General features: G+C 51.3%; 2 protein-coding genes across 2 annotated transcripts in view; both read left to right on the forward strand.

Moving 5' to 3' along the window:
* Nucleotides 1-1,171: 1,171 nt before the first annotated feature.
* Nucleotides 1,172-4,374, forward strand: mepcea (methylphosphate capping enzyme a; the record flags this gene model as incomplete). Its single annotated transcript, XM_084450304.1, has 5 exons — nucleotides 1,172-2,491; nucleotides 2,603-2,863; nucleotides 3,232-3,450; nucleotides 3,618-3,741; nucleotides 3,878-4,374. The coding sequence occupies 5 exons, from the start codon at nucleotides 1,172-1,174 to the stop codon at nucleotides 3,910-3,912; spliced, it is 1,959 nt and encodes a 652-aa protein (XP_084306430.1). The 3' UTR covers nucleotides 3,913-4,374.
* Nucleotides 4,375-8,543: 4,169 nt separating this feature from the next.
* dlg4a (discs, large homolog 4a) overlaps nucleotides 8,544-12,194 on the forward strand; it is a gene marked incomplete at both ends in the record, with an annotated part of 72,434 nt that continues 68,783 nt past the window's right edge. The window contains one exon of the mRNA XM_084450305.1: nucleotides 8,544-8,573. Within this exon, the coding sequence (XP_084306431.1) occupies nucleotides 8,544-8,573 (30 nt within the window). The remainder of the gene's footprint in view (nucleotides 8,574-12,194) is intronic.

The raw sequence follows: 12,194 nt of genomic DNA on the forward strand, positions 1-12,194 counted from the left end.
TTGGTAGGTTTCATGGGCACTGGCTTAAACCCCTCACTTTATTGGTTATATGGTCAATCTGTCAGCGCGTGGGCTAAACACGAAGGATAAATTAACCCTTGGAACTTCCAACCTGCGCGAGACTGAGCTGTTGAGCTCGAAGTTAGCCTTGTAGTCGACCATAGTTTGGAGCACTGGACGAAACCAACAAACGAAAATATTTCTCTTAAAAAAAACGCGCAGTGTATCTCCATATTTTTTATGTCTCCCACGTGAGATTTTTTGTTGTTAGTAGAATTTGTGTTCACGCTAACGACGAAGCCGATGCTGTGGGGGGCGTCAGTAACTCGGGAGGGAGTGTGTCAATGACAGTTCTGCTTCAGAAGGCGGGGAGAGCGGTGAGACTGTTGTGTTGATGATGAGCTTACACAGTTGAATGTAACACTAGCCAAATAGCAGTTTTGGTGTCTGTCCGACGACTCCTGTTCTATCCGCATTGAGATCACGCTTGACCTAAACGGTATTAATTCAGGTACTAGAATAGATGGATGAACGCTAAAACATCGATAGTCATTGCTAGCTAGCTAGGCTGTAGCGTTATTATTGAGGAAGCGGCCAGCGCTTTGAGGAGGTGGATTCCTTCCTTCATTGTAAGGTTAACGTTAGCTGCCTGGCGTTGACGTTTACTCAACGTTTGCCTGCGGCAGAGATATGGTGGGGGGGTTGTGGTAGCAAGTAGCAACCAAGTCGAAGTCAACTCTTTTTAATCCAGTAAAATTGGCCGACCTGTTAGACTTACCAGCAAGTACTTGTAGTAGTATCGAAACATATTTATTATTATTTAGCGTGCGTCTCAAAATGTTAAACGCAAATGGTAACTTTGTCCTTAACAAAATTATTGCACTTATTCAAAGGCTAATATAGCCTGCATGGTAAACTTTTTTTTTTGTGCTTTCAGATCCATTGAGGCCTCTATGTCTGTGTTCAAAGTTTGGAGTGGAAGAGGATAGAGATGTCTGTTGATAAAGAGACTGTTACCACAGTTGTTGGAAATACGCAAGCAAATTCTAAACCACCTCTGCATATCCAGCACCTGTCAGAATACACTGGAAGCTACAACAATGCCTCCATAATGACAGATGTGAACCCAGACAGCACTGATGGGGCAGCTGCCTGCCCCATGCCAGCTAACATGGCCCAGAAGGAGCAAACCAGTCCAGCCGAGTCCCACAACCAGGCAGAGCATGTGGAAGTAGGGGCCAGACTGAACGACAATCACCTCAACCGCAGAAATGGCGTGCAGCAGCCCAAACAACAACAACAGCAGAAGCTATCAAAGCGCCGGAGCACAACCAACGCAGGCTTCAAGCATCCACAATCTGGCAAAAGACGACGGCGGGCCAACTCCGAGAGCGATTCTGCTCTTCCCACAAATTTTCTTCTGGGCGGAAACATCTTCGACCCGCTGAACCTCAACAGTCTACTAGACGAGGAGGTGAACAGGGCGCTGAACGCAGAGACGCCCAAATCCTCCCCCCTGCCTGCCAAGAACCAGGACCCTGTTGAGATCCTCATCCCCCGCGACATCACCGACCCACTGAACCTCAACTGCGGGGGGGCCTACGGCAGCTTCCTGGTGTCGCCCTTCAAAAGACGGAGAAACAGGAACCGACACCATGCAGCAGGAGGCGGGGCCGGGGGCGTGTCAGGCCCCCGGCAGGACCTCGCTGACTCAGAGAGGGCTAGTGAGGTGAACACCATCGCCTCGTCTCTGCCCTTGGCTAGCTCTGCGTCTGGCGATTTGGAGGTTTCCAGAGGGGGTAGTGCACTGTCCGGCGTCACGCGGACCTCCCGTGGCCACGAGCCAAACCCCTCCAGCAGCAAGGAGGAGGCGGCGCTCCCTGCGCCGGACCCCCAGGCCCAGACGCGCGGCCCAGAGGACCCCTCCGCCTCGGCGGGCGGCCCGAACCAGCACCCCGGCCGACCGCGCAGACGCCGCCGCTTCTCTGGCAAGACGGAGCCCCCTCTCGCCCAGTCCGCCCCGACGGGCAAGCCGTGGACCGAGGACAAGGGCGGAGCCGTCGGATCGGGGCGCAGCGTGCCCTCCTTCCACACGCCAGGGAGCGGCGGTTCCAAGGCCTGCCCCGGCGGCAGGCACCAGCGCAAGCAGCAGCACCAGCAGCAGCAGCAGCACAAGGCCAGGTTCCAGTACGGGAACTACAACAAGTACTACGGCTACCGCAACCCGGGCTTCAGCGAGGACCCGCGCTTCCGGGTGCTGCGTCCCGAGTGGTTCCAGGGGAAAGACGTGCTGGACCTGGGCTGCAACACGGGTCACCTGACTCTGTGCATCGCCAAGAGGCTGCGTCCCGCCCGCATCCTGGGACTGGACATCGACGGGGGCCTGGTGCACGCCGCCCGGCAGAACATCAGACACTACCTGTCAGACCTGAAGGCCCAGGAAGCCCGGCGCGCCGCCGGCGCCAGGGAGGACGGAGAGACGCCCGCCTCCGCCGGGGGGGAGGAGGGGAAGGGGGGGGGGGCGCAGACGGGTGGAGGGACGGAGAGAGAGGGACAGAGACGAAGCCGGACAGATCTGACGGATGGAGAGCGCGCAGCCGAGAATGGGAACGCCGAGCGAGCGGCGAAGAAAGAGGCTGGCTCCGCCCAGGCCGCTGGTCAGCAGGCGAGCGGCCCTTCCGCAGGCGGGGTAGGGGAGGAGACGGAGGCCGGAGACGGAGGCGGGGCACCGGGGGGACGTCCGGGGCACCACTCCTTCCCCGTCTCCCTGCGCATCTCCAGGGGTCCCATAGCAGCCCCCCCGCTCACAGAAACGCCCACCATGCCTCCTGGGGACTTCCCTGCAAACGTGTCCTTTCTCAAGGTAAGCTGGGCGCCTTTCCTGCTTGCTGCTTTTTTTTTTTTAAATCAAATAATTATTTATTCATACACTTCACTGTAACTTTTATTCCTGTATTTTATTTTTCCTGCATTTTGTTTTAAATGTCCTTTTTTTTTAAGCATTTGCAGTTTTATATGACCTTTTATGTGTTGCACTTTTGTCTTGATGCTTTTAATGTCTCATGTAAAGCACTTTGAATTGCCTTGTTGCTGCAATGTGCTACAAATAAACTTGCCTTGCCTTTCCATTTCTGCAAGAATATGATCTAACGCACAGTGAATGTGTCGGTTGGGCTTACCCCCCCCCCCTCAGGCTAACCATGTCTTCTCTCCACCCCCCGCCCCCCCCAGGTTAACTATGTCTTGGAGAACGACGCGCTGCTGGCCACCCAGCGGCCGGAGTACGACGTCATCCTGTGCATGAGCGTTACCAAGTGGGTCCACCTGAACTGGGGGGACAGCGGTCTGAAGCGCCTCTTCCACCGCGTCTACCGACACCTCCGTCCGGGGGGGCGCTTCATCCTGGAGCCCCAGCCCTGGGAGACCTACGCCAAGCGGAAGATGCTGACGGTAGGAGGGGGGCGCTACAGCTCTGATATGGCTCAGTTATGACAGTCTTCAACCTATTCACAGTTGGCTCGTTTCTTTCATACCAGAATAAGGAGTTGATTCAGCTGGGAAGATGTTTGCGTGTTATGGGCCTCCGTATGACCAATGTCTTGTCTTCAATCTTACAGGATAGCATTTTTAGGAATTACCACAGCATCTGCCTCAGACCAGATCAGTTCTCCACATACCTGACCAGCGAAGTGGGGTTCTCCAGCTACGAATTGATTGGGACGCCCAAGAATTCATCGAGAGGTAAGCTAGTCCCCCGGTTGATTCTTCCCTGTTTGTCGCAGACAGACAGATGAGATAGATAAGATACTTTATTGATGATGACCAATGCATTCTCACTTATTGTTTCATATATCCCCCTCCACACACACACACACAGGTTTTGAGAGGCCTATTTACTTATTTCACAAATGAGCAGTCTGCCTGGAAGGTGGCTAAATGTATTGGCACAGCAGCCTGGAGCAGCGTTAAGACGCCTGAACAAGCCGGACGAATCTGCGTTCATCACCCACCTGCGAGCATTTCAGAGTGGGAGGGGAAGCTGGACTTGAGATCAGTGTTGCTGTTGTGTCTGTAGTAAGACTGAACCAAGACTGTCCTTTTTTTCTTTCTTATATTCTTGTTCAACTGACAACTGTTTTTGTTACCATTTACTTTTATTGTTGTTGTTTTATGTTATTTTAAATAAACGGATGCTGTTGTGGTCCTCTGGCTGTGGTCATTGCAGGAAGGACAGTAGACCAGCTCTGCTTCCTCAGCTAAGACAATCCCATTGATCTCAGGCCCAGATCCAAACAAGCCTGGCTTATATTCTGTTTGCACAAACGAGGGCAATGAATATTGCACAATATCATGGGACTTATACAGTACTTTGACCTATTGGATATTCGGAAGAGTGGAGTTTTCCTCAGAACAACTTTTAACCCTGTGCAAGATCAAGGTTACACTTGAGTGTTATCTTACAAAATGTCTCCTTTGTAGTCTTGCCATGTGTCCGTCAAGCCTGGATTTGACTGAACACCCTGGAACTCTGAGTTGATGTTAGATGTTGAGATATACTGCTCTGTTTCATGTTGAATTTGCTCTGATATGAGAGAACTAAAAATGTAATGTTAAGTAGGTTAGTCTTCTCAAACCTGTAGAATACTGTATTGTAGTTATGTTAGGGACGTTTTCATTTCAACAACACATCCTTTAGATGGTTAACATTTTAATGAATAAAGAAAAAAAACTCCTTTGTCAATTCCTCCTTTGTGAAGATAACTAGGCCTACTGTAGGCCACTACTGAATATGTAGTTTGCTGCTTGTCATACACTATTGACTATAATATAAATTACCCATAAAAAGAGAGTCGAGCATTAGTGAAAAGCCTCTTGGCTAATAGGCTAAAAGCCAATTCGCAATTTGCAGTGAAGAAATGATAGTAGGGCCACTTGCCTAACGTCTCCTGCCTCTTCCTACGCACACAGTCCTGGGCAGAGTTGGCCTCAATAGCGCCAATAGAAGGGATACAGCTACAGCCTGTGGAGAAAGACGGTAAAGGCTAGTTCCCATAAACGCAGCCATTTAGGGTTACAGTTAGGGTTAAGTTACGGTTAAGGTTAGCTTTAGGGTTAAGGTTAGTCTTGGGTATAGTGTTGGGTTACGGTTAAGCTTAGGTCCCGACCTTTGAATCCGCCCTCTCGACCGAGTTGTCTGATTCTGAACATCTCAACGGAGTTTAACGAGTTTACAATTCTGTCTGATATCAAGCTAATGGAGAATCACAACAGCAGCTAATGGATGATTGATGCAGAAGTGGAAAAATACTACAACGGTTTGAAATCAGCAACATTCAACCTGCCCAGTCCAGACCACGCGCTTCCCGCCCCATCCGTAGGAGGCGCAGGAGAGAAGAGCCAGGCTGCAAAGCGTGCTGAGGCCCGGAGGAGACGTTACCTCTGGTAAAGCAACTCCCTTTACGGTACCCGCCCAAAGAAAAGTTATCTATAGGGCTTAATAGCCATAACAATAATTGTCTTTGAAAATAAAACATCTCGGTAAACTTAATGCAACTGTAAGTGGTTTTATTTGCCCTATTTACTTAGCTGTCTTTTAGCCACAAGGTGGCAGCAGACTCCATGAAATGTGAGAAAATACTTCCATGGAAAAGTGTTACATATATTTCTATTAACAGCAAAGGAACAACTGAGAGTATGCAATGAAAATAATGCAATTTTAAGTGACATTTATTGGAGTTTAGAACCTAATAAATAAATTAAAATGAAGAATTACTCACCATTTCATTGGCTATGATAAAGTTCTTAATTCATTTGGGATTTGTTTGTTCTGAGTAAATAACAGGTACAATTTTTATTAGAGTGTTTCCTGCCGCTGTGAAGAGCACCCCCTGACACACAGGCTACTGCTGCCTTTGTGATGATGATATTGTCAGTGTGCATATATGACCCAGCTGAAATCAAACCTTAGTCTTGGCTCTATCAAAGAAAGATTTGGATCCATCTGAAGCATCCTCATAATCGTCCACATGTGGGTTAAGGTTTAGTCTGTTTGGATGACCAGTACTCGTCCTTGGCCTACTTAGACAGAGGCAGACTGGAGGAGAAGCAGTGCAGTCTTGAGCTGAGCGGAACAGGAGGATGGAGACTACATACTTCTTATCGGTGAGTCCTTTCCCAGCAGGCGTAGAGTCCACAGGACGGCGCAAAGGCTTCAGACGGTCGACCCTCTGACTCCCACAATGTTGTCTGAAACAGTTTGGAGAGAAATATTTGTTTTTGTGTACTCATCATAACTTTCAATTTCAAATGTGTACCTCGAGTTAAAAGGATCAGTAAAAGAATGGGCATCTCTCTCTCTCTCTCTCTCTCTCCTCAATGTTTTCTGTGAGGGGGTGATGGTGGGTTGATGTGTTTGGGGGGGTCCATGTACAGTATACTTTAAAATGTGAGTTTAAATTGATTTTTCATCCATCTCATATTCTCCTTCCCTGTGATTCAATCTAGTAACAATGAATATTTCATGCTGGTGGGTGGGCTGTTGGGGGAGGCGTAGTATTGACAGTTTAGACAAGCCGGTAGTGGTGGGGGTGGAACCCTCCTCTCTGACTCCAGAGACGGCTTATCTCATCTGGGGAACAGATCGCACACATTAAGGTCATTTCTTGACAGAGTACTGCCATTTCACACAAGCTGCAGATGTACTGTGGAACCGTGCGGGCTTATAGGTAAGGGTGCACGCAGCAAGCCCATATATGGGTCAGGTCTATGTTGAGTATCTGGTACAGGATGATGAACAGGACTCTGAGGGGGTCACTGCACCTGTAGTCCCCGTTCTGCGCAGGAGGTCAAGACTCATGAGACTCAACCATGTGAATACTGGGACCGAAGCACATCCAAGCACAGAAGTGTAGTATTTGGTATTTTACTAAATGCATGCGCGCGTGTGTGTGCGCGCGCGTGTGTATGCATGCTTGTGTGTGTGTGTGTGTGTGTGTTGTACTACGTGCTGTAGGCTGGATCTATGCCTCTCCGCTTCACCCCAGGGAATAAGTGTGTGTTCATCATTTGGAATTGCTTTATTGCTGCACCATTGCTCGTGCGTTGTGGGGTGCAGGGGGGAGGTGGAGGGAGGGCTCTGCTGGCTGTGTCGAATTACGGAGCTGATGATGCAAAGACACACGTTCCCCCATAATACGGCCCTCAGTGGTGCATTCCATCGTCTTAAAGGCAAAGTGTACCCCTCGGTTTAACACATGCTATTCATTTTTACTGCAGTGCATTTGTGTGGCTCTGTGCATAATCTATGCAGTAATAAGAATTCAATTGGTTTCAGGAAATCATTTTACACCTGTCTGACCGTCAACTTTCAGCCTAATGCGATATTATATCATATTATATCACTATGATATAATATGCACACACACACACACACACTCAAAAGCATGTGCATGCATGCATACGCCGCACTCACACACACGACACCTGCTCCGCTAAACCAGAGAGAAATGTAAACGCCGACTACTCTTTCAGACCTCGACACCACGGCAACGACCACATGACAACAACAGCCGTTCCTATTGCCACGGCAACAACTGCACCATTGCTAAGGCAACAGCAGCTGCAGAGTGCCACAACAAGTAGAACCCCCTTCACGCCTTCCCCTCCGACGCCTCGTTTCCCCTCGTTTATGCAATCGCTTTTTCTGTTCCGTTTGTTTATGTCACCCTGGCTGTCGTATGTTTTTCCATTTTCTGTGATGCATATGTAATTCACTCTCTCTCTCTCTCTCCCTCCCTCTCTACACATCTTCTCTCGGTCTAATTCCTTCTGTCTTCACACACACACACATACACACACACACACTCACTCCCTCTCTCTCTCTTGCTCTCTCTCTCTCTCCTTCACTGTCCCCTCCCTCAGCTCTCCCTCTCCATCCTCTGCTATTTCACTGTCTAATCCTCTCTCTCTCTCTCTCTCTCTCTCTCTCTCTCTCTTTCTTTCTCTCTTTCCTTTTCTTTCTCAGAGCGACTTGCCTTTCTTTTCTCCCTCCATCTCCCCTCTGTCCATCTCTGTTCATATTCACCCATTTCTCCTCTGTCCTCTTTCTTACTCTCTACCGCCTCTCGCTCTGAAATATAGACACGTCCCCCTCTCTCTCTCTCCCTCTCTCTCTCCCTCTCTCCCTCTCTCATACAGATTCTGAGCCCACCCTCCCTCTCTCCCTCTCGCTCTCTCTCGCTCTCTCTCGCTCTCTCTCGCTCCCTCTCCCAATCTCTCTCGCTCTTTCTCTCTCTCTCTCTCTCTCTCTCTTTTTTCCTGTGTCCCTCCCCCTCCCTCTTCACATTACCCCCTCCCTCCTTCCTCTCTTTCCCTCGCTGGTCTCAGTTAGTCAAAAAAGACATAGGAGGAAGGCAAGAAAAGGGGGGAACGGCCGGACGAGAGAGAGCAGGAGTGGGGTAGGCTGGGGAGAGAGGGGGTCTCAGCCCTCTGTAGCGGGGGGGCCGGGGGGGTTGAGAGCACCCCACCTGTTTGTTCCCAGTACCATGGACTGCCTCTGCATTGTGACCACAAAGGTAAGCCGATCGCGCCGCCGCTCGCTCACGGAGAGCGGGAGAGAGTGGGATTGTGTGTGTGTGAGAGAGAGAGAGAGAGAGAGGGAGAGAGAGAGAGAGAGAGGGAGTTGGGGGGGAGAGGGGAAATCGGGGGTTAACACCTCGTGGTGCTGCTTTCTCTTTGTTGTATGTGAACGTCCCCACGGCGCTGCTGGGGAGTGTGAAGTCTCCTCTCTCCCTCTCCACTCGGCTTCATGCCCCCCCTCCAGTTCATCCTGGAGTGAGGTCTGCACTACCTGAGAAGTGTGTGTGTGCGTGTGTGTGTGTGTGTGTGTGTTGGTGTCATGCTGGTCAAGTGGGCTATTGTGGTTAACCTGCATGGCTGGGTGCTTGGGGGGGGGGGGGGGGGGCTGGGGGGGAATTGTGGACAGAGGGGTGGGGTCGGGGGTCTGGGGGGTACAGTGTGTGTGTGTATTGGGGGAGGAGGGGGCTAGCTTTGCGTCATGCTGGCCGGGTAGAGATGCCAGAGCTGGGACTGGGGTGGGCACCTTACATTACCTTCATTCTCTCTCTCTCTCTCTCTCTCTCTCTCGCTTGACCTCTCCACTACCATGGCGACAGCCTCCACACAGACTGGCGTCTCCCACAGCTTGGCTCACACAGACATGCGTGGCCATGTTACATCACCTCACACATGTGCCCAGAGTCAGGCCGAGGCCCCCCGCTCCGCTCAGAGGTGCAGGGTTATGTAAGGTGGTCCTCGCTGTGGCTCTGCTGGGCCGCGGTCTGGAGGTCTGCTGTTCACACCGCCGCCATCGCCTCCTCCTGCTGGGCTCAAACACGCACGGACACACGCTCAAACACACACACACACGCTCAAACACACACACACACACATGCATAAACACGCATGGACACACACTCAAACACGCACACACACACGCTCAAATGCGCATGGACACACTCAAACACACACGCTCAAACACGCACACACACGCTCAAACACGCACACACACACGCTCAAACATGCACACACACACGCTCAAACACGCACACACACACGCTCAAACCCGCACGCACACACGCTCAAACACGCACTGACACATGCTCAAACACGCACACACACGCTCAAACACGCGTGGACACACGCTCAAACACGCACACACACACGCTCAAACACGCACACACACACACGCTCAAACACGCACGGACACACGTCAAACACGCACACACACACGCTCAAACACACATTCACACACGCTCAAACACGCACACACACACACGCTCAAACACGCACGGACACACGTCAAACACGCACACACACACGCTCAAACACACACACACACACACGGTCAAACACACAACACCACCTGGCAACCGCAAGCCAGCTATAGTAGAGTGGTGCTGTGACCCCATTAGGGCACACGCACGCACACATACACACGCACGCACGCACACACACACATACACACGCACACACACACACACACACACACACACGCACACACACACACACACACACACACTTCCAGGATAAACTTTGGCAGAAAGTATGATTGTTGCTCCTTGCATTAGCCTGTGCATGGACAGTGGAGACACTGGGCTGGGCTGTCCAGAGAGGGGCCTGTTCACCGCTCTGAAACCCCGCCGCACCTCATTCATTTGCTTATCAATCAACTTCAAGTGTATTTTATGTAAGCTAGTTCCCTTGACAACACAGCTCCTTCTGGTCAGCTAACAGCTGATGGAGACAACGACGAGCGATGAGGGACCACGCTACTGAGGGACTATGCTAATTGAACGGCATCTCTGCGTGTGTGTGTGTGTTGACGTCTCTTTATTGGCTGTCAAAATACGCATCTGCGTTGATCACACGTTTTAATGTGTTGCCGCCTGCCCGGATTTGAAACGACTGGAAAAAGCCCTCATCTCTCAGCAGGCCCGCTCGGCGCGCGATAAGGTGTATTAAAGCAGACCGTAGGAAATGTATTTAAATTGCCGAGCGGAGACAAGCTTAACAAGCTCAATTAATAGCTGAGAGAGAAAGAGTGGGAGGGGGGCGCTGGGCGATAAACACTGTGAAGCAGCGGCCATCAGGCCGTCTCCCGCTCATTAATCCACGTTCTACCCCCGCTGACAGCGCGAGGCCCGTTCTGACGCTGCCGTCTCCTTGATCAACCGGCGCCACGCTGCGCCCGCTGTCTCCCAAGCCGGAGTCAGGTGTTGCGGTGTGTTTGCAACGTCCCGCGTTCGGTTCAAGCCTGTCCAAAATGGCTGTGTGGCTCGCGTCCGCCCGGCGTTGCTCTCTGCCGGTGTTGGCGTTCGGTGCAACGCAGCCCGGGCTTTTGCGCGTCTTTCTGCGTTGTCCTGCTCTTCCTTACATCTGCATATTCATGGACCTCTCTAGTGCCTCTGATGTCGTTTTACACTGTCGTCACGTGTCCTTAGCCCTCAGGCTCAAGCACTCTGGTCTTTTTCACGGGCTGAGTGACTGAGGGAAATGACAGCGGTCCTCTTTCTGTCACACTCCCACAGCGCGTCTCCTGGTCTGATCTGAGATGAGACGAGCACTTGGAGGCTGAGATCCACTTTTCCCTTTTCCAGTCAGTCTTAAGAGAGCAGTCTGTATCCATGGATGTTCGGCAACCATGTTCCAGAATCACATATCTCTCCATCTCTCTCTCTCGCTCTCTCTCTCTCTCTCTCGGTCTCTCTCTATCTCTCGCTCTCTCTCTCTCTCTCTCTCCATCTCTCTCTCTCTCCATCTCTCTCTCTCTATCTCTCTCTATCTCTCTCCATCTCTCTCTTGCTCTCTCTCTATCTCTCTCTCCATCTCTCTCTCTCTTTCTCCATCTCTCTCTCTCCATCTCTCTCTGTCTCCATCTCTCTCTCTATCTCTCTCTCCCCATCTCTCTCTCCATCTCTCTTTCTCTCTCTCTCTCCATCTCTCTCCATCTCTCTCTCTCTATCTCTCCATCTCTCTCTCTCCATCTCTCTCTATCTCTCTCCATCTCTCTCTCCATCTCTCTATCTCCATCTCTCTCTCTCTCCATCTCTCTCTCTCTCCATCTCTCTCTATCTCTCTCTCTCCATCTCTCTCTACATCTCTCTCTCTCTCCATCTCTCTCTCTCCATCTCTCTCTCTCCATCTCTCTCTCTCTCTCTCTCTCCCTTTGTCTCAAAGTGAGAAAGTAAAGCTTGGAGCTGGCAGAGGAAGGCCCACTTTTGCCAAAGCCTCTGAGGCAGATGGTCGTCTTGTGAAAGGGAAGCAGATGTAGTGTGTGGAGAGGCAGGCGTGTTTAAAGGCGCGCTATAAACAATTCATCTGCCCCTCGGCTGGCTGGCGGGCTTTAGGTGAGGGGGGTGACAGGAGGACACGTGGCCGTCACGGAGCAGGTCGTCTGGGAGGTGACCCCTCCTCACGCCCGCCCACACACACACACACACAAACACACACACACAGGGGTCATGCTTCCTGGGCACTCAGGGGGCTTGGCAGAGTGGAAGGCTGGACTCTTAGGGCACAGAGTGAGATGTGTGGTAGCTGATGTCATGTAACTCTATACAGCAGTTTGGACCAGAGTACCACTGCAGTACAGAGGCCTGCATCCACCATCTGAGTTACACAGCTAAGGGCTGCAG

This window comes from Borostomias antarcticus, assembly GCF_949987555.1.
Source record: "Borostomias antarcticus genome assembly, chromosome: 15".
NCBI lineage: Eukaryota > Metazoa > Chordata > Actinopteri > Stomiiformes > Stomiidae > Borostomias > Borostomias antarcticus.